The sequence below is a fragment of the Nerophis ophidion genome, linkage group LG01 (assembly GCF_033978795.1).
Source record: "Nerophis ophidion isolate RoL-2023_Sa linkage group LG01, RoL_Noph_v1.0, whole genome shotgun sequence".
In the NCBI taxonomy this organism is placed as follows: domain Eukaryota; kingdom Metazoa; phylum Chordata; class Actinopteri; order Syngnathiformes; family Syngnathidae; genus Nerophis; species Nerophis ophidion.
This window is the reverse complement of record NC_084611.1, coordinates 49,451,779-49,474,278: the sequence shown is the minus strand read 5'-3', so window position 1 is coordinate 49,474,278 and position 22,500 is coordinate 49,451,779. Positions and strand designations below refer to the sequence as shown.

Sequence of the window (22,500 nt, the reverse complement as noted above, 5' to 3'; positions counted from 1 at the left end):
GTGAAGCATATTTATCCATAAGAAACAATGTAAATATGAATAATTGGTTCTTGGACAGGTTTCATAAAGGGAAACATTTGTAAAGTGAAGCACATTTCTCCATAAGAAACAATGTAAATATGAATAATTGCTTCTTGAAAAGGTTTCATAAAGGGAAAAGTTTGCATAGTGAAGCACATTTCTCCATTAGAAATCATGTCAATATGAATAATTGGTTCTAGAACAGGCTTCATAAAGGGAAAGGTTTGTAAAGTGAAGCACATTAATACATAAGAAACAATGTCAATATGAATAATTGGTTCTTAAACAGGTTTCATAAATAGAAAAGTGTGTAAAGTGAAGCACATTTCTGCTTAAGAAACAACGAAAAAATACAAACTATTACTGAAGGTGACAAAGTTGCAAAGAAAACATCAAACGTTGATAACAAAGTAGTCAAATCACAAGCTCAACTTTTTTGTTCGACTTTCACCACAACTTTGTGAAAAGGCCGCGGTGAAAGTTGACCTTTTAGGGCGCAACAAACTCCTCCTTCATGAAGCAGCAGATGTGTGATTTGGCAATGTTTCTATCATCATCATCATCATCATCATCATCATCCTCTCTTCCTTCTTGCTTCTTCTGGGCCTGTTTAACTGTTGCCTAGCAACTGCCTCTTCTTCCAGTCACATGACAGCAGGAGGAAGAAGAAGAAAAGTCTTCTCATACACCTAACAATATATCATGCACCTCTTATCATACATCTAACATTATATCATGTACCTCTTATCAAACACTTAACATATGCACCTCTTATCATACACCTCACATTATATCATGCACATTTGATCATACACCTCACATTATATCATGCACCTATCATACATCTAACCTTCTACTCTGCACTTCTTATCATACACCTAACCTTATAGTATGCACCTCTCATCATACACCTAACATTTCATGCATATCTTATGGTACTTTTACTTTAATTTTCAACTTTATCATACACCTAACATATTATCATGCGTGTGTTATCATACACCTAACATTATAATTTGCACGTCATACACCAAACATTATTTCATGCACGTCATACATCAAACATTATATCTTGTACCTCTTTTTATACACCTAACATTATATCATGCACGTCATACACCTAACATGATATCATGCGGGTGTAATGGCACACTTAACATGATATCATGCAGGTGTTATGGCACACCTAACATGATATCATGCAGGTGTTATGACACACCTAACATGATATCATGCAGGTGTTATGCCACACTTAACATGATATCATGCAGGTGTTATGGCACACCTAACATGATATCATGCAGGTGTTATGACACACCTAACATGATATCATGCAGGTGTTATGACACACCTAAAATGATATCAATCAATCAATCAATCAATGATTATTTATATAGCCCTAAATCACTAGTGGCTCAATGGGCTGCACAAACCACAACACAAACCACTACGACATCCTCGGTAGGCCCACATAAGGGCAAGGAAAACTCACACCCAGTGGGACGTCGGTGACAATGATGACTATGACAAACCTTGGAGAGGACCGCATGTGTGGGCAACACCCCCCCCCCCTCCTCCACCCTCCCCTCTAGGGGACAGTCATGCAGGTGTTATGGCACCGCTAACATGATATCATGCATGTGTTAGGGCACAGCTAACATGATATCATGCAGGTGTTATGGCACAGTTAACATGATATCATGCAGGTGTTATAGCACAGCTCTCATGATATCATGCATGTGTTAGGGCACAGCTAACATGATATCATGCAGGTGTTATGGCACAGCTCTCATGATCTCATTCAGTTGTTATGATACAGCTATCATGATATCATGATAGCTGTATCATAGCTGTATCATGTTAGCAGTGTCATAACACTGCTAACATGATATCATGCGGGTGTTATGGCACACCTAACATTATATCATGCGGGTGTTATGACACACCTGATATGATATCATGCGGGTTTTATGGCACAGCTAACATGATATCATGTGGGTGTTATGGCACACCTAACATGATATCATGCTGGTGTTATGACACACCTAACATGATATCATGCTGGTGTTATGACACACCTAACATGATATCATGCAGGTGTTACGGCACACCGAACATTATATCATGCAGGCGTTATTTTACACCTAACATGATATCATGCTGGTGTTATGACACACCTAACATGATATCATGCAGGTGTTATGGCACCGCTAACATGATATCATGCAGGTGCTATGGCACCGCTGACATGATATCATGCAGGTGTTATGGCACAGTTAACATGATATCATGCGGGTGTTATGGCACAGCTAACATGATCTAATTCAGGTGTTATGATACAGCTATCATGATATCATGCAGGTGTTATGGCACAGCTAACATGATATCATGCGGGTGTTGTGGCACACCTAACATTATATCATGCGGGTGTTATGACACACCTGACATGATATCATGCGGGTGTTATGGCACAGCTAACATGATATCATGTGGGTGTTATGGCACACCTAACATGATATCATGCTGGTGTTATGACACACCTAACATGATATCATGCAGGTGTTACGGCACACCGAACATTATATCATGCAGGCGTTATGTTACACCTAACATGATATCATGTTGGTGTTATGACACACCTAACATGATATCATGCAGGTGTTATGACACACCTAACATGATATCATGCAGGTGTTACGGCACACCGAACATTATATCATGCAGGCGTTAAGTTACACCTAACATGATATCATGCAGGTGTTATGGCACACCTAACATTATATCATGTAAGCCTTATGATACACATAACATGATATCATGCAGGTGTTATGGCACAGTTAACATGCTATCATGCACGTCATACACCTAACATGATATCATACAACTAACATGATATCATGCAGGTATTATGGCACAGTTAACATTATCTCAGAGAAAGGTGGCGAGTGTGCAGAATTAGAAAATAAGATGAACTCCAAGTGAGATGTAGGAGAGAGAAGCTGGTTGCCGTGGTAACACTTGGAAAACTTTATGAAGATTTAGTGTGTGTGTGTGTGTGTGTGTGTGTGTGTGTGTGTGTGTGTGTGTGTGTGTGTGCGTGTGTGCGTGTGCATGTGTGGGTGTGTGTGTACGTGCGTGCATGCGTGCGTGCGGGTGTGTGTGAGTGATCCCGACACACACTTGTAGTCCCAATCCTTGAAAACATGTATTAATAGAAACATCCAAGCCTATGATTAACATAATAATGATAATAACAGTAGAAGTGAGTCCTGACGTCACAACAACTTGTGGCTGCGAGTGACGACTGACCTCTGGTGGCTGAAACATGAAACTGCAGCAAACAGTCAGCCTGAATTGCTAATTCTTTGACAGGAAGTTCCAATTATTTGAAAATGCAGGGTTTTTTTTAACAAATCTTTTTTTTTTTTTTTTACAAAAGTCAATTTCAGTTATTTTTATCATATTTTACACAGCCAAATATTATTTTTATCTTATTTTTATATCAAACCAAAATATAATGCAATACACAGAAATACATAGAATTAACTTTTTCATCATTTTCAAAACATCTTTAAAGTTGTAATTATTTGTAATTCAAAAAAAAAAAACGTCAACATTATTATGTATTTTTTTCTCTCCTAAAAATTATGAAGCTATAATTTACTATCCCGACACACATTGAGTGATCACCACAAAATTGTCATGTAAACATTTTGTTTGTTTAAACATCTAAAGCATACTTGCCAACCCTCCCGGATTTTCCGGGAGACTCCCGAAATTCAGCGCCTCCATCGAAAACCTCCCGGAAGAAATGTTCTCCCGAAATTCAGCTGAAGCCGGAGGCCACGCCCCCTCCAGCTCAAACATGCACAGTTCGAAGCTTGAAAAGAAGGATTGCAGGCGGATCTGACGGCATTTAAAGTCATTTTTAAAACCGACTGATAATCCTCCTCCTTTCCGACCGGACGACCGCGGAGAATTAAAGTAGGAACACTCCGGACGCAGAAGTTCATTAAGAGGGGCGGACACACCGGTTCTCAGCCATGTTTCCGTCACACAGAGGAAGTCAAGTCCACCGCCCGCGGGAAATTAAGAAATCCTTCAGGATAAACGTTTTGTTTGTCAAAGATCTTGCGTTCACAAGACCGAACCTGGCGGGGGCCAGCAAGTCCAAGGGCGCAGCTAATTCAGGTGGGGCCCGACACACAGCCCGCAGGTGGTGGGGGAGAGGAGCCACGAGGTGGTAAAGGAAGGCAGGAATCCGGACAGGTGAAAAAGCTGACTGGGACGTCGAAAAACCAACGTTGAAGTTGATCATATCAGTGGGAGAGGGGCAAAGATCCAACAGTGTTTGGCGATCATACACAAGCAGTGAGCTGACAGAGACAAAAATAGACACAAACAACACAAAAACAAAAAGAGCTGACAGTCAGAGACGGCAGGGCAAAGCACATACTGGCGCCATCTTCTGGAAACTTGGAAGTGACGTTACTCAAATAGTGAAAGGTAAGTGTTGTTGTTTTTTAGTACCCAGCAAGCACAGTACAGTTAGTAGAACAACTGTGTTTTTATTACTGTGTATTTGATAGGTGCCGTCTGAAATTCAACTATTTCTTTTTTATATATATATAATAAAATAAATATATATAGCTAGAATTCACTGAAAGTTAAGTATTTCATACATATGTATATATATTAATTATATTATATTATATATATATATATATATATATATATATATATATATATATATATATATATATATATATATATATATATATATATATATATATAAATTACAGCCAATACAAAAATATTGACTATAACTATACTCTCTTCTTAATCACACACCCCCGCCCCAACCACGCCCCCAAACCACGCCTCAGCCCTACCCCGACCACGCCCTTCACTCCCACCTCCGGAAATCGGAGGTCTCAAGGTTGGCAAGTATGATCTAAAGACTGTGTGATGCTCCATGCTATTTATAATGCATGAAATGTAATAAAATACCAAATAACTAATTTAGAGGTACATTACCTTTTATACCTGCCGTGTCAAATTTGATACACAGATTTTCAACACAGTTTTACTATAAAATATATGATTTCCCATTTTATCAACAAATTAACTGTTCATGAGGATGTGTCAGGAAAAAATATATTTTTTTCTTAGCTTTTCCTTTGAATTTTTGCAAGGTTTCTCTTGAAAAATTAAGATGTCTTTTGTATCTTCTTTGTGGCAAGCTTGCAGGATGTCTGCACAGCCCGCTAATAAGCCCATTACTGCTCCCTTGTGGATCATATGTGTAATGCATGCATCTGATCTGGCACGTCAGGCTTGTTAGGAATACAATTAATTACACTGATGATGTAGGAGACTCAAAAACTGTTGTATCACTTATGTTACGTTTGGCCTTAAAGGGTTGAATATAATGTATTTTATGTATTTTTTGGTACGGTATAAAGTTATGAATCACAAGCATTTTTACTTATTAATGTCGACCTCATTTTATAAAAACCTGGCAAAACATTTAAAAGGAAAATGTGATGATTATATTTTATTTATTTTTTTACTTTATTTTTGCCTTGTGCCAAAACTGTGAAAAATGTTATAAATAATTTCAGATTTCATTCATTAATTTATAACATATTTATTAATTTTTTAGGTTTCATATTTATATAATTTGGCACAAAAATTCTATGAATCAAACTTTTTTTTGTTGATGACCAGAAATGTCGGTTTTCGTGCCAAAATTATGAAATATTTTTCAATAATTTTCAATTTTAATTTATCATTTTATTATATTTACTATTTAATCTGTCTGTAGTTTTGTGCACATAAAAATGTTTTATTAATCTCAAATGTGCTTCCAACGACACCTGGTGGAGGAATGGAATATGTCTTTCAAAAGTGACCGCTAGAGGGCGCTCACCGTCCTGTAAGAATGATCTTCCTTGCAAGCAAATTCCCCTCCAAAACATTTTATTTGGTCTTTGGTCATTTTACTTATAATTGTGACAAATAAATATATTTTTTTGTTGAAACATGAATTAACTGTTAGTAAAATATACCAACTTTTAGCAGTGTTTTTGTGGTTTAAAATGGTTAGCTCATTTTCAATGGTTTCAAGATTAATGTCGCCTTCTTGTGGCTAAATATGGCATAGTTGCTGTGGAGCCATTTTCAGTCATTTGTATTAAATGTCTTTACTATTTTTATTATTTTAATGCACATTTTTCATCAAAGTTCCACAGTAAAATGTTTACATTTTTAGTTGCTTTATTGAAAAAGTATATTTTACGTCAATGAAGGGACAAGCGGTAGGAAATGGATTAATGGACGGATGATCTTCTGCAGCACCCTGGCCCCCCGCGTCCCACCTCACTAGCGGCCCTGCTCCTGCGCGTCCCCTGACGGACTCCGACGTGCCGGAGCCAGGCCGTCCCACGCCTCGCAGTAGCCATGGCGACGGAGGAAGGGCTGCAGAGTTGCTAGGCGACGGGAGAGCTCGCTGATTCGCTGACGCAGCAGAGAGACTTCTCGCAACAAGTCGTGGATGGTTTCGGAGAGAAGGCGCACCCTGCAGGGAGGACAAGGTACTGCCTTCCTCATGACGTCATCCAGCACAGACTTGTTGGACACTTTCATGTTACATACATCATTCATGTTTCATACATCGTTCATGTTTCATACAGCGTTCATGTTTCATACGTCATTCATGTTTCATACATCGTTCATGTTTCATACATCGTTCATGTTTCATACGTTGTTCATGTTTTATACGTCGTTCATGTTTCATACATCATGTTTTATACATCATTTATGTTTCATACGTCGTTCATGTTTCATATGTCGATCATGTTTCATACGTCGTTCATGTTTTATACGTCATTCATGTTTCATACATCATGTTTCATACATCATTCATGTTTCATACGTCGTTCATGTTTCATACGTCGTTCATGTTTTATACGTAATTTATGTTTCATACATCATGTTTCATACATCATGTTTCATACATCATATTTCATACATCATGTTTCATACGTCGTTCATGTTTCATACATCGTTCATGTTTCATACGCCGTTCATGTTTCATACGTCGTTCATGTTTCATACATCGTTAATGTTTCATACGTCATCCATTTCTCATACATCATGTTTCATACATCATTCATGTTTCATACATCGTTCATGTTTCATACAGCGTTCATGTTTCATACGTCATTCATGTTTCATACATCGTTCATGTTTCATACATCGTTCATGTTTCATACGTTGTTCATGTTTTATACATCATGTTTTATACATCATTTATGTTTCATACGTCGTTCATGTTTCATATGTTGATCATGTTTCATACGTCGTTCATGTTTTATACGTCATTCATGTTTCATACATCATGTTTCATACATCATTCATGTTTCATACATCATTCATGTTTCATACGTCATTCATGTTTCATACGTCGTTCATGTTTTATACGTAATTTATGTTTCATACATCATGTTTCATACATCATTCATGTTTCATACATCATATTTCATACATCATGTTTCATACGTCGTTCATGTTTCATACATCGTTCATGTTTCATACGCCGTTCATGTTTCATACGTCGTTCATGTTTCATACATCGTTCATGTTTCATACGTCATCCATTTCTCATACATCATGTTTCATACATCATTCATGTTTCATACGTCGTTCATGCTTCATACATCGTTCATATTTCAGACATCATTCATGTTTCATACGTCGTTCATGTTTTATACGTCGTTCATGTTTCATATATCATGTTTCATACATCATTCATGTTTCATACGTCGTTCATGTTTCATACGTCGTTCATGTTTTATACGTCATTCATCTTTCATACATCAGGGTTCATACATCGTTCATGTTTCATACATCATGTTTCATACATCATGTTTCATACATCATTCATGTTTCATACGTTGTTCATGTTTCATACATCATGTTTCATACGCCGTTCATCTTTCATACATCGTTCATGTTTCATACGTCATCCATTTTTCATACATCATGTTTCATACATCATTCATGTTTCATACGTCATTCATGTTTCATACGCCGTTCATGTTTTATACATCATTCATGTTTCATACATCATGTTTCAGACATCATGTTTCATACATAATTTATGTTTCATACGTCATCCATGTTTCATACATCATGTTTCAAACATCATTCATGTTCCATACATCATGTTTCATTCATCATTCATGTTTAATACATTATGTTTCATACATTTTTCATGTTTCATACGTAGTTCATGCTTCATACATCATTCATGTTTCATACATCATTCATGTTTCATACGCCGTTCATGTTTCATACGTCGTCCATGTTTCATACATTGTTCATGTTTCATACGTCATCCCTTTTTCTTACATCATGTTTCATACATCATTCATGTTTCATATGTCGTTCATGTTTCATACAACGTTCATGCTTTATATGTCATTCATGTTTCATACATCATGTTTCATACATCGTTCATGTTTCATACATCACGTTTCATACATCATTCATGTTTCAGACATATTTCATACATCATGTTACATACGTCAAACATGTTTCATACATCATGTTTCATACATCATGTTTCATACATTATGTTTCATACATCATTCATGTGTCATACATTATTCACGTTTCATACATCATTCATGTTTCATACATCATGTTTCATACGTCATCCACGTTTCATACATCATGTTTCATACGTCATCCATGTTTTGTACCTCATGTTTCATACATCATCCATGTTTCATACCTCATGTTTCATACGTCATCCCTGTTTCATACCTCATGTTTCATACGTCATCCATGTTTCATACCTCATGTTTCATACGTCATCCCTGTTTCATACCTCATGTTTCATACGTCATCCATGTTTCATACATCATGTTTCATACGTCATCCATGCTTCATACATCATGTTTCATACGTCATCCATGTTTCATACATCATGTTTCATACGTCATCCATGTTTCATACCTCATGTTTCATACGTCATCCATGTTTCATACGTCATTTATGTTTCATACATTATGTTTCATACATCATACATGTAAAAGTATGCAAAAGTAGTAGTAATAGTTTGAAGTATTTGAAGGTAAAAGTCCGTAGAATGCAGTAAAAGTAGTAGTAGTAGTAATATTAGTGGTAGTAGTATGTAAAGTACCTGGAGTAGTCAGGTAGAAGAGTGTTGGGTTGAGATCGCAGCAAAGATTTGATTTCCTTGAACATTTCTTTCCCCCAAACATCCAAAAGTTGAGTCACACTGCGCTGTGATGTCACGTCCACTCTGTCAACTGACACAACAATATTCATAATAATATTCATAGTAATATTCATAATAATAATAGTCATAATAATATTCATAATAATCACATTCATAATAACAGTCATTGTAATATTCATAATGACAATATTCATAATAATATTCATAATTACCTTCATGATAATAATAGTCATAATAATATTAATAATAATAACATGCATAATAATAATCATTGTAATAATCATAATAGCAATATTCATAATAATACTCATAATAATATGCATAATAACATTCATAGTAATATTCATAATAGTATTCATAGTAGTATCCATAGTAATGATATTCATAATAATGTTCATAGTAATATTTCTCATAATATTATTCATGATAATAATATTCATAGTAATATTTATAACCATAATTTTCATAATAATAATCCTAATGATATTTATAGTAATATTCATAACAACATTCGAAATGATATCCATGATCATATTCATAGTAATTTCCATAATAATAACATTAAAAATAATATACATGGCAATAATACCCATAATAGTATTCATAATAATATTCATAAAAATAACATTTATAGTACTATGCGTGCATTATAATAATATTCATAATAATATTACTAAAAATAATATTCATAGTAATATTCATAAAATAATATTCATGATACTATTACTAATTGTTCTCATGTCACATCAACTCTGTCAGCTGACAAAGATATTCATAATAATATAATTATGATATGAATATTGATATGCCTGAAAGAAGTCTTGGCTGAAGTCTTACCTTCTCTCTAGTTCCAATGTATGTCATCATAATAATGATATCAGTAATAATATAATAATGATATTAATATAATATCATAATAAAGTCTGACCTTCTATGCAGTTCCAATGTAATGCATCATAATTATAATATCAATAATAATATCAAAATTATATTAATATAATATAATGAAGTGTGACCTCCTTCTCTGTAGTTCCAATGTCCGTCATCATCCAAACGGGCCTCCGTTGCTACAGCAACCACCGTCAGCAGCCAGTGAGCGTTCATGACCAGCAGAGGCTTGGTGGAGGCAGAAGAGGAAAACACATTTACTTTTCCACAAATTCATTCACCTCATTGCTGCATGTTCTTAACCTTTTTCACCTCGGGGCCCAACTACAGAGGGGCCCGGGGCCCCACATTTAAATAGGAAGACTAAATTAGTAATCTGACTTTATATTTGAATCATAAGAATAATTGTATCCAACCTACTTACAGTTGATGAGAAAACACAAATATTATTACCAAGGCTTAGGTCAGGCTGATTACAAAAAAAAATAATCAAACATACTGCAAAAAAAGCGACTCATTAAAACGGATGAAAAATAAACTTATTATGCAGTGCTAAAATAAATAAATACATTATAAATAATAATGATAATATAATAAAGGACTACTTTTGTCAATAAATCAATAAACATGTACCTTAATTCACGCCTGGCTCGTCCCAAATTACCTCTGCGTCGAAGAAGATAAACAAATCCAAGTCTTAGTACTGAAAAAAGTTCCCAGCTGAATAGTTTCTTCGCAGGAGATTTGGATGAGACGTCTTTGGCGGAACTGCACGCGATGGACGAGGAAACGCTGCGCTATTCCTCCCTGGCGCAACGAGGACTGACGTTGGGCCCAGATGGTGAAGTGAAGCCGATAGACTTCACTTGGCCCGAAGACGACGCCCTGTTGCCGTCATTCCGGAAGCGTTGTTCTCGACGAAGGACGTCGGGGAGGGCTTCCACAAGCGGACAGGAAGCGTCGCACCCACAAGATCCTCCCATTCCGGGCGGAAGTGGACCGCGTGCTGCTCGGATTCGCCAGGACAACGTCACGCCACCGTCAACAGACAACATCACAGATCAGGAATAATTTTTTTTCAAGACTTTCACATTTAATCACCCACCTCCATCAGAAGACGCAAACCCCATGACTATGATAAATTACTATCAAAACATGATTCTGAACATTAGATCACATCAATCACAGCCATCTGAATTCCATGCCACGCCCCCCCATGACTCAAGCCCCGCCCCAGGCACAAATTTTTTTTTTTGTCTTCACCCTCTCATTCAAAGCCTGAAACTAAAAAACTATGTGGACAATTTAAAGGGGAGGACTCTGCCCTCCTCCTTACCTCCCTCCACCCACCCCAGGAGACCGTTCCGGATCACGGTGAGAGCGTCTGGTATCCACCCCTTGGGGGGGCGCTAGGGCTGGGGGTTGTTCAGTTGGGGCTGCCCAGTGCGATGCCAAGCCACAGCCACCAGCTCGTCCCCCACCACTAGTTCTTCAGCCTGCCAAGCCACAGTGGCCAACACGGCCGCTACCACCAGTCTTTCGGCCTGGTAAGCCGCAGCTTCCAGGTAGGCCACCTCCACCTGCACCACGGCTAGCTGCACCACGGCTAGCACCTGTCGCTACTCCAAGGCTAGCACCAAGTCCACGGCTAGCACCAAGCCCAAGGCTAACACCAAGTCCACAGCTAGCACCAAGTCCAAGTTCAGGTCCAAAGCTAGCGTCACGACATGCTCCACGGCTAGTGCCACAACCTGCTCCACAGCTAGCACCAAGTCCAAGTCCAGGTTAGATGCTAGCACCAAGTCCAAGTCCAAGTCTAAGTCCAAGTCCAAGTCCAGCACCAAGACCAAGTCCAAGCTCAACACCAAGTCAAGGTCCACGGCTGCCGCCAGTGCCTGCACCACGTTAAGCTCCAGTGCCGCCAGTCGCAGCTCCACATCAAGCTCCAGTGCCTACACCACAACAGGTACCAGTCCTTGCACCATAACAGGTACCAGTGCCTGCACCACAACAGGTACCAGTCCCTGCACCACAACAGGTACCAGTGCCTGCACCACAACAGGTACCAGTGCCTGCACCACAACAGGTACCAGTGCTTGCACCATAACAGGTACCAGTGCCTGCACCACAACAGGTACCAGTGTCTGCACCACGCCGAGCTCCAATGCCTGCACCACGCCGGACCCCAATGCCTGCACCACGCTGGGTACCAGTGCCTGCTCCACAACAGGTACCAGGGCCTGCACAAAGCCGAGCTCCAGTGCCTGCACCACACCAAGTTCCAGTGCCTGCACCATGCCAGGTACCATTGCCTGCACCACAATAGGTACCAGTGTAGGTTCCATGCCAAGCTTCAGTGCCTGCACCATGCCGGGTACCATTGCCTGCACCACTATAGGTACCAGTTTAGGTTCCATGCCAAGTTTCAGTGCCTGCACTACGCTAAGCTCCAACACCGCCAGTAGCAGCACCACGCCAAGCTTCATCGCCTGCCACGATGACGACGCGTCCGTGTCCTTGTCAGCCACGGATGTGGCTACTACGTGGTCGATCGCCACGCCAAGGGCGCCGACCTCTTCATCGTCCACAGATGTGGCCACTACGCGGTCCTTTGCCACGCCAGGGGCATCGACCTTCCGTCGGCCAAGGATATGGCCCTTCCCGGGTCGCCCACCTCATCAAGTACAGCGGATCTCTACGCGTCGCCGCCACCTGACTTTTCCCCGGTGGATACGGGGACACGTGGTCTAGCGACCCACCGCCATGTCCCCCTCCCGCCCTCCCATGACTGTTGATCATTTTTTCCTTTTTGGAAATCTGGAATATGTCCTTAATGGGGGGGGGGGGGACTGTCATGCCTGGTAATCAGATTTAGGTTTGATCATGTTTATGTTTTGTTTTTGGACTTTTGTTTCCCGTTTTGCATTTCCTGGTTTTGTTTGTTTCCATAGATACTCATTAGTTTCCACCTGGTCTCCAAGTCACGCCCCTGTCCTCAGCCTCACACCTGTCACTAATCATCATAATCATTATTTAAGTCATTCTGTCCCTGTCCTCGTCCTAGGAACTTTACTTGCTACATGCTACCTACTTGCCTACCTATGCTGCACATCCTTCATGCCCTCGATCAACTGCCACGCACCTTGCTGTTCATGCCCCTTGTTTTTGGTCATAGTAAGTGTTTTGTTTTAGCTGTTCAAAGCCATGCCATTTTGCTGTTTTTGTTTATAGTTCATTATTATTCATGCCATCGAGCAAGTGTTTTGGTTTCTAGTTTATAGTTATAGCCTCAGTTCTAGTCTTTTGTTTCATAGCCAAGTTTTCCGCCCTCGAGCGCGCCATTTGTTTGCCTTTTGTTTTAGTCTGTTTATTAATCAATAAACATGTACCTTAATTCACGCCTGGCTCGTCCCAAATTCCCTCAGCGTCGAAGAAGCAAAACAAATCCAAGTCATAGTCCTGACAACTTTGGGACAAACAATGATCCAGAAACTTCTATTTTTTAACCCGACTATAAGGAGGACGAGCTACAAGTTTTAGAAGTTGTGTGCTAAACAAATGTAGCTTTGGGCAAATACTACACATCATTTAGCAGTATCGCTAAGTGCTAAACAAGATCTACAGACATAAGAAAACAATCACGTACTGTACAATGTCTGCTGCTCTCACTCGGATAAACACTGATGGGATTTTTATATCTTCCCCTGTACATCAACAAGTCATCTTCATCCTCACATAGGGTTGAAAAAATAACGTTGCTTTGTGTCTAAGTTGGATGTCAAAGTTGACCAGTGTGTGTGTGTGTGTGTGTGTGTGTGTGTGGGAAGGGGGGGGGGGGGGGGGGGGTGTTGTCAGACCACAGAACACTTTTCCACTTTGCATCAGTCCATCTTAGATGAGCTCGGGCCCAGCGAAGCCGACGACGTCTCTGGGTGTTGTTGATAAATAGCTTTGGCTTTGCATAGTAGAGTTTTAATTTTCACTTACAGATGTAGTGACCAACTTTAGTTACTTACAGTGGTTTTATGAAGTGTCCCTGATTCCATGTGGTGATATCCTTTACACATTGATGTCGCTTTTTGATGCAGTACAGCCTGAGGGATTCAAGGTGCGTAATATCATGGCTTACGTGCAGTGATTTCACCAGATTCTCTGAACCTTTTGATGATATTACGGAGCGTAGATGGTGAAATCCCTAAATTCCTTGCAATAGCTGCTTGAGAAATGTTGTTCTTAAACATGTTGCTCAGGCATTTGTTGACAAAGTGGTGACCCTCGCGCCGTCCTTGTTTGTGAATGAGTGAGCATTTCATGGAAGCTTCTTTTATAGCCAATCGTGGCTCCCACCTGTTTCCAAATAGCCTGTTCACCTGTGGGATGTTACAAATAAGTCTTTGATGAGCATTCCTCAACTTTCTAACTCTTTTTTTGCCACTTGTGCCAGCTTTTTTGAAACATGGCATCAAATTCCAAATGAGCTAATATTTGCAAAAAATAACAAACTTTGCCAGTTCCAACATGAAATATCTTGTCTTTGCAGTCTATTCAATTGAATATAATTCTAAAAGGATTTGCAAATCATTGTATTCTCTTTTTATTTACCATTTACACAACATGAAAACTTTACTGCTTTTGGGCTTTGTATATGTTTGTATGTGTATATGTACAGTATGTATGTATATGTGTATATTCAGTATTTATTATTATTATTTTTATTATTGATTTATTATTGACCTATAATGAAGTTATAAATTATTGAATAACTTCCCAGGTGTTAAGATAAGTGCATGCATCTTCGTGACAAGAGTGTATTATTATTATTATTCATATTTTTATTCACACAGGATATTTGTAATCCAGTGACTCAGTGTTTATGTCTTGTAATATATTTATGAAGGTGGAGAGAGCTGCAAACATGATGTTGTTTCACATCTGCTGAAAACATGTCACTTCCTCACAGTCCAGCCTGGTACAAGCCTGCCTTCCATAATACCAACAATAACACTATGTTGTAGACACACTATACACAATAATACAAACATGTTGTTTTATACGCACTACACACAATTATACAAAAAACGACATGTTGTAAAAGCACTACACTTGTGCAACAAACTGTACCGCACTTCTAGTGTCAATCATTGAAAAACATACTCACCAATTCAAACTATTTGTAGTGTCCAACGCTGCAATGACAATGAAAGTCTCTTCTATTTTCCTCCGGTATCATGCACCTCTAATCCTTCTCTACTCTCCTTCTTGCTCCCATGTCTTGGGCCAGCAGGTCCTATTGTGGATGAGAAGTATTAGGGGAGGCGTGGCCTGACGCAGGTCCTATTTTGGATGAGAAGTATTAGGGGAGGCGTGGCTTAACGCAGGTCTTATTGTGGATGAGAAGTATTAGGGGAGGCGTGGCCTAACGCAGGTCTTATTGTGGATGAGAAGCATTAGGGGAGGCGTGGCCTGACGCAGGTCCTATTTTGGATGAGAAGTATTAGGGGAGGCGTGGCTTAACGCAGGTCTTATTGTGGATGAGAAGTATTATGGGAGGCGGGGCCTAACGCAGGTCCTATTTTGGATGAGAAGTATTAGGGGAGGCGTGGCTTAACGCAGGTCTTATTGTGGATGAGAAGTATTAGGGGAGGCGTGGCCTAACGCAGGTCTTATTGTGGATGACAAGCATTAGGGGAGGCGTGGCCTGACACAGGTCCTATTTTGGATGAGAAGTATTAGGGGAGGCGTGGCCTAACGCAGGTCTTATTGTGGATGAGAAGTATTAGGGGAGGCGTGGCTTGACGCAGGTCCTATTTTGGATGAGAAGTATTAGGGGAGGCGTGGCCTAACGCGGGTCTTATTGTGGATTAGAAGTATTAGGGGAGGCGTGGCCTAACGCAGGTCTTATTGTGGATGAGAAGTATTAAGGGAGGCGTGGCCTGACGCAGGTCCTATTTTGGATGAGAAGTATTAGGGGAGGCGTGGCCTGACGGAGGTCCTATTTTGGACGAAAAGTATTAGGGGAGGCGTGGCTTAACGCAGGTCTTATTGTGGATGAGAAGTATTAGGGGAGGCGTGGCCTAACGCAGGTCTTATTGTGGATGAGAAGCATTAGGGGAGGCGTGGCCTGACGCAGGTCCTATTTTGGATGAGAAGTATTAGGGGAGGCGTGGCTTAACGCAGGTCTTATTGTGGATGAGAAGTATTATGGGAGGCGGGGCCTAACGCAGGTCCTATTTTGGATGAGAAGTATTAGGGGAGGCGTGGCTTAACGCAGGTCTTATTGTGGATTAGAAGTATTAGGGGAGGCGTGGCCTAACGCAGGTCTTATTGTGGATGAGAAGCATTAGGGGAGGCGTAGCCTGACACAGGTCCTATTTTGGATGAGAAGTATTAGGGGAGGCGTGGCCTAACGCAGGTCTTATTGTGGATGAGAAGTATTAGGGGAGGCGTTGCTTGACGCAGGTCCTATTTTGGATGAGAAGTATTAGGGGAGGCGTGGCCTAACGCAGGTCTTATTGTGGATTAGAAGTATTAGGGGAGGCGTGGCCTAACGCAGGTCTTATTGTGGATGAGAAGTATTAAGGGAGGCGTGGCCTGACGCAGGTCCTATTTTGGATGAGAAGTATTAGGGGAGGCGTGGCCTGACGGAGGTCCTATTTTGGACGAAAAGTATTAGGGGAGGCGTGGCCTAACGCAGGTCCTATTGTGGATGAGACGTATTAGGGGAGGCGTGGCCTAACGCAGGTCTTATTGTGGATGAGAAGTATTATGAGGAGCGTGGCCTAACGCAAATACTATTGAGGATGAGAAGTATTAGGGGAGGCGTGGCCTAACGCAGGTCCTATTGTGGATGAGAAGTCTTATGGGAAGCGTGGCCTAACGCAAATCCTATAGTGGATGAGAAGTATTATGGGAGGCTTGGCCTAACGCAGGTCCTATTGTGGATGAGAAGTATTATGGGAGGCGTGGCCTAACGCAGGTCCTATTGTGGATGAGAAGTATTAGGGGAGGCGTGGCCTAACGCAGGTCCTATTGTGGATGAAAAGTATTAGGGGAGGCGTGGCCTAACGCAGGTCCTATTTTGGATGAAAAGTATTGGGGGGGTGTGGCCTAACGCAGGTCATATTTTGGATGAGCAGTATTATGGGAGGCTTGGCCTAACACAGGTCCTATTGTGGATGAGAAGTATTAGGGGAAGCGTGGCCTAACGCAGGTCCCATTTTGGATGAAAGTATTAGGGAAGGCGTGGCCTAACGCAGGTCCTATTTTGGATGAGCAGTATTAGGGAACGCGTGGTCTAACGCAGGTCCTATTGTGGATGAGAAGTATTATGGGAGGCGTGGCCTAACGCAGGTCCTATTGTGGATGGGAAGTATTATGGGAGGCTTGGCCTAACGCACGTCCTATTTTCGATGAGAAGTATTAGGGGAGGCGTGGCCTGACGGAGGTCCTATTTTGGACGAAAAGTATTAGGGGAGGCGTGGCCTAACGCAGGTCCTACTGTGGATGAGAAGTATTAGGGGAGGGGTGGCCTAACGTAGGTCTTATTGTGGATGAGAAGTATTATGAGAGGCGTGGCCTAACGCAGGTCCTATTGTGGATGAGAAGTATTATTTTAGATGTGGCCTAACGCAGGTCCTATTGTGGATGAGAAGTATTAGGGGAGGCGTGGCCTAACGCAGGTCTTATAGTGGATGAGAAGTATTATGGGAGGCATGGCCTAACGCAGGTCCTATTGAGGATGAGAAGTATCAGGGGAGGCGTGGCCTAATGCAGGTCTTATTGTGGATGAGAAGTATTATGGGAGGCGGGGCCTAACGCAGGTCCTATTGTGGATGAGAAGTATTAGGGGAGGCGTAGCCTAATGCAGGTCCTATTGTGGATGAGAAGTATTAGGGGAGGCGTGGCCTAACGCAGGTCCTATTGTGGATGAAAAGTATTAGGGGAGGTGTGGCCTAACGCAGGTCCTATTTTGGATGAGAAGTATTACGGGGGCGTGGCGTAACGCAGGTCCCATTTTGGATGAGCAGTATTAGGGGAGGCGTGGCCTAACGCAGGTCCTATTGTGGATGAGAAGTATTAGGGGAGGCGTGGCCTAACGCAGGTCTTATTGTGGGTGAGAAGTATTATTTTAGATGTGGCCTGACGCAGGTCCTATTGTGGATGAGAAGTATTAGGGGAGGCGTGGCCTAACGCAGGTCTTATAGTGGATGAGAAGTATTATGGGAGGCATGGCCTAACGCAGGTCCTATTGTGGATGAGAAGTATCAGGGGAGGCGTGGCCTAATGCAGGTCTTATTGTGGATGAGAAGTATTATGGGAGGTGTGGCCTAACGCAGGTCCTATTGTGGATGAGAAGTATCAGGGGAGGCGGGGCCTAACGCAGGTCCTATTGTGGATGAGAAGTATTAGGGGTGGCGTGGCCTAACGCAGGTCCTATTGTGGATGAGAAGTATTAGGGGAGGCGTGGCCTAACGCAGGTTCTATTGTGGATGAAAAGTATTAGGGGGAGGCGTGGCCTAACGCAGGTCCTATTTTGGATGAGAGGTATTACGGGGGGCGTGGCCTAACGCAGGTCCTATTTTGGATGAGCAGTATTAAGGGAGGCGTGGCCTAACGCAGGTCCTATTGTGGATGAGAAGTATCAGGGGAGGCATGGCCTAATGCAGGTCTTATTGTGGCTGAGAAGTATTATGGGAGGCGTGGCCTAACGCAGGTCCTATTGTGGATGAGAAGTATCAGGGGAGGCGGGGCCTAACGCAGGTCCTATTGTGGATTAGAAGTATTAGGGGAGGCGTGGCCTAATGCAGGTCCTATTTTGGATGAGAAGTATTACGGGGGCGTTGCCTAACGTAGGTCCTCTTTTGGATGAGCAGTATTAGGGGAGGCGTGGCCTAACGCAGGTCTTATTTTGGATGAGAAGTATTATGGGAGGCGTGGCCTAACGCAGGTCCTATTGTGGATGAGAAGTATTAGGGTAAGCGTGGCCTGACGCAGGTCCTATTTTGGATGAGAAGTATTAGGGGAGGCGTGGCCTAAAGCAGGTCTTATTTTGGATGAGAAGTATTAGGGGAGGCGTGGCCTAACGCAGGTCTTATTGTGGATGAGAAGTATTATGGGAGGCGTGGCCTAACGCAGGTCCTATTGTGGATGAGAAGTATTAGGGGAGGCGTGGCGTGGCTTAAAGCAGGTCCTATTTTGGATGAGAAGTATTAGGGGAGGCGTGGCCTAATGCAGGTCTTATTGTGGATGAGAAGTATTATGGGAGATGTTGCCTAACGCAGGTCTTATTGTGGATGAGAAGTATTATGGGAGGCATGGCCTAACGCAGGTCCTATTGTGGATGAGAAGTATCAGGGGAGGCGTGGCCTAATGCAGGTCTTATTGTGGATGAGAAGTATTATGGGAGGTGTGGCCTAACGCAGGTCCTATTGTGGATGAGAAGTATCAGGGGAGGCGGGGCCTAATGCAGGTCCTATTGTGGATGAGAAGTATTAGGGGTGGCGTGGCCTAACGCAGGTCCTATTGTGGATGAGAAGTATTAGGGGAGGCGTGGCCTAACGCAGGTCCTATTGTGAATGAAAAGTATTAGGGGAGGCGTGGCCTAACGCAGGTCCTATTTTGGATGAGAAGTATTACGGGGGGCGTGGCCTAACGCAGGTCCTATTTTGGATGAGCAGTATTAGGGGAGGCGTGGCCTAACGCAGGTCCTATTGTGGATGAGAAGTATCAGGGGAGGCGTGGCCTAATGCAGGTCTTATTGTGGATGAGAAGTATTATGGGAGGCGTGGCCTAACGCAGGTCCTATTGTGGATGAGAAGTATCAGGGGAGGCGGGGCCTAACGCAGGTCCTATTGTGGATTAGAAGTATTAGGGGAGGCGTGGCCTAACGCAGGTCCTATTGTGGATGAAAAATATTAGGGGAGGCGTGGCCTAAAGCAGGTCCTATTTTAGATGAGAAGTATTACGGGGGCGTGGCCTAACGTAGGTCCTCTTTTGGTTGAGCAGTATTAGGGGAGGCGTGGCCTAACGCAGGTCTTATTTTGGATGAGAAGTATTATGGGAGGCGTGGCCTAACGCAGGTCCTATTGTGGATGAGAAGTATTAGGGTAAGCGTGGCCTGACGCAGGTCCTATTTTGGATGAGAAGTATTAGGGGAGGCGTGGCCTAAAGCAGGTCTTATTGTGGATGAGAAGTATTAGGGGAGGCGTGGCGTGGCTTAAAGCAGGTCCTATTTTGGATGAGAAGTATTAGGGGAGGCGTGGCCTAACGCAGGTCCTATTTTGGATGAGCAGTATTAGGTGAGGCGTGGCCTAACGCAGGTCTTATTGTGGATGAGAAGTATTAGGGGAGGCGTGGCGTGGCTTAAAGCAGGTCCTATTTTGGATGAGAAGTATTAGGGGAGGCGTGGCCTAACGCAGGTCCTATTTTGGATGAGCAGTATTAGGTGAGGCGTGGCCTAACGCAGGTCTTATTGTGGATGAGAAGTATTAGGGGAGGCGTGGCGTGGCTTAAAGCAGGTCCTATTTTGGATGAGAAGTATTAGGGGAGGCGTGGCCTAACGCAGGTCTTATTGTGGATGAGAAGTATTATGGGAGATGTTGCCTAACGCAGGTCTTATTGTGGATGAGAAGTATTAGGGGAGGCGTGGCGTGGCTTAAAGCAGGTCCTATTTTGGATGAGAAGTATAAGGGGAGACGTGGCCTTAAGCAGGTCTTATTGGGATGAAAATTATTTGGGGAGGTGTGGCCTAACGCAGGTCCTATTATGTATGAAAAGTAGTTTGGGAGGCGTGGCCTAACGCAGGTCCTATTGTGTATGAGAGGTAGTTTGGGAGGCGTCTTCTAACATAGGTCCTATTGTGTATGAAAATTATTTTGGGAGGCGTCGCCTAACGCAGGTCCTATTGTGTATGAAAAGCATTAGGTGAGGCGTGGTCTAACGTAGGTCCTATTGTGTATGAAAAATAGTTTGGGAGGCGTGGCCTGACACAGGTCTTATTGTCAATGAAAATTAGTTAGGGAGGCATGACTTAAAGCAGGTCTTATTGTGGATGAAAATTATTTGGGGAGGCGTGGCCTGTTGTGGATGAAAAGTAGCAAGCTTGGCACTCCTATCTTTGGGCACTTTCTCTTTTTCGTCTTTGCAGCACCCCTCAAGCGCCATCAGGTTGGATGGGAAGACTTCAGAATTTTCCAGAACAATCGTCTGAAAAGTGTATGTATATATATATATATATATATATATATATATATATATATATATATATATATATATATATATATATATATATATATATATATATATATGTATATATATATATATATATATATATATATATATATATATATATATATATATATATATATATATATATGGTTGCTTTGATGGGTTTGCTCCTGTCTCTGGCCATGCTCCCTCCACCCCAGCGGACGATGGCGTGGAACACCACAGAGGCCACCACAGTGGATATGTCTCTTTTACTTTTTATTCATAGCTGTATGTAGAAGTGTCTGGTTGTATCTGCTGCTTTAATGTCTTTAATGTCATCTATGTTCTTTGATGTTTGATGTTTCCCTCTTACACACATGTAAGAGGGATGTGTACTATGGCTATGAGTTGTTTTTTTTTTGCCTTGGCCTCAGTCTGCACCCCCTCTCCAGGGCCCAGGCTAAGACCGATTATTTTATTGTATTTTAATCTTCTATTTTTCTTTCTCCCATCCCCCCCGCCCCCCCTGTTTACCTGTATCTCATCTTTTTTGTAAGGGGCACTGGAAGCCGGCAGACCCGTCAGCAATCCTGTTCTGTCTCCCTGTAATGTTTGTTTGATTTTGAATGGGAATGTGCTGAAAATTGTAATTTTCCTGAAGGAACTCTCCTGACGGAATAAATAAAGTACTATCTAATCTAATCTAATGATCGGACATATTAAATTGAACATATATGAAAATATATTGCGCAAAAATTTAGATTAAAAAATGTTTTATATTTGTTCAACATTTGTCTTATTTCATTTTATTTGCCGAGTCAGCACATGCTGGTTGCTCAGACGTCCGTACTTCAAGTTATGATGGATTTCTGGAGACGCCGTCTTCCTACTTTCACTGAAACAATATTAATCTTGCTGCTCGTTCACCCGTGAGGAATGAAGTGAGCGTGACTTTTCTGCACTTGAATGGCGTCCAGATGTTTTGCGGCATCTGAACGTGAGCTAGACTTTGGCACAGACTCAGCGAACCTGAGGTCCGGGCCACCAACTGAAGAAGCAAAGTGTCAATAGAGGCACTGACACAAGTTCAGCTATCGTAGAGGAGAAACAAA

At 41.7% G+C, this 22,500-nt stretch overlaps 1 protein-coding gene across 2 annotated transcripts; it reads right to left on the bottom strand.

Annotated features, from left to right (window-relative positions):
* Positions 1 to 6,282: 6,282 nt before the first annotated feature.
* si:ch211-243a20.3 (uncharacterized protein LOC100151507 homolog) lies at positions 6,283 to 15,479 on the bottom strand. 2 transcript variants are annotated; one of them, XM_061905966.1, is made up of 5 exons: positions 15,339 to 15,475; positions 10,814 to 11,186; positions 10,309 to 10,408; positions 9,233 to 9,362; positions 6,283 to 6,601 (listed from the first exon to the last, which is right to left on the bottom strand). In XM_061905966.1, the coding sequence occupies exons 3-5, from the start codon at positions 10,394 to 10,396 to the stop codon at positions 6,406 to 6,408; spliced, it is 414 nt and encodes a 137-aa protein (XP_061761950.1). In that variant the 5' UTR covers positions 10,397 to 10,408; positions 10,814 to 11,186; positions 15,339 to 15,475; the 3' UTR covers positions 6,283 to 6,405. The 2 variants fall into 2 exon arrangements, with proteins under 2 accessions (XP_061761950.1, XP_061761958.1); XM_061905974.1 differs by lacking the exon at positions 10,814 to 11,186 and having other exon boundaries at positions 15,339 to 15,479.
* Positions 15,480 to 22,500: the final 7,021 nt, after the last annotated feature.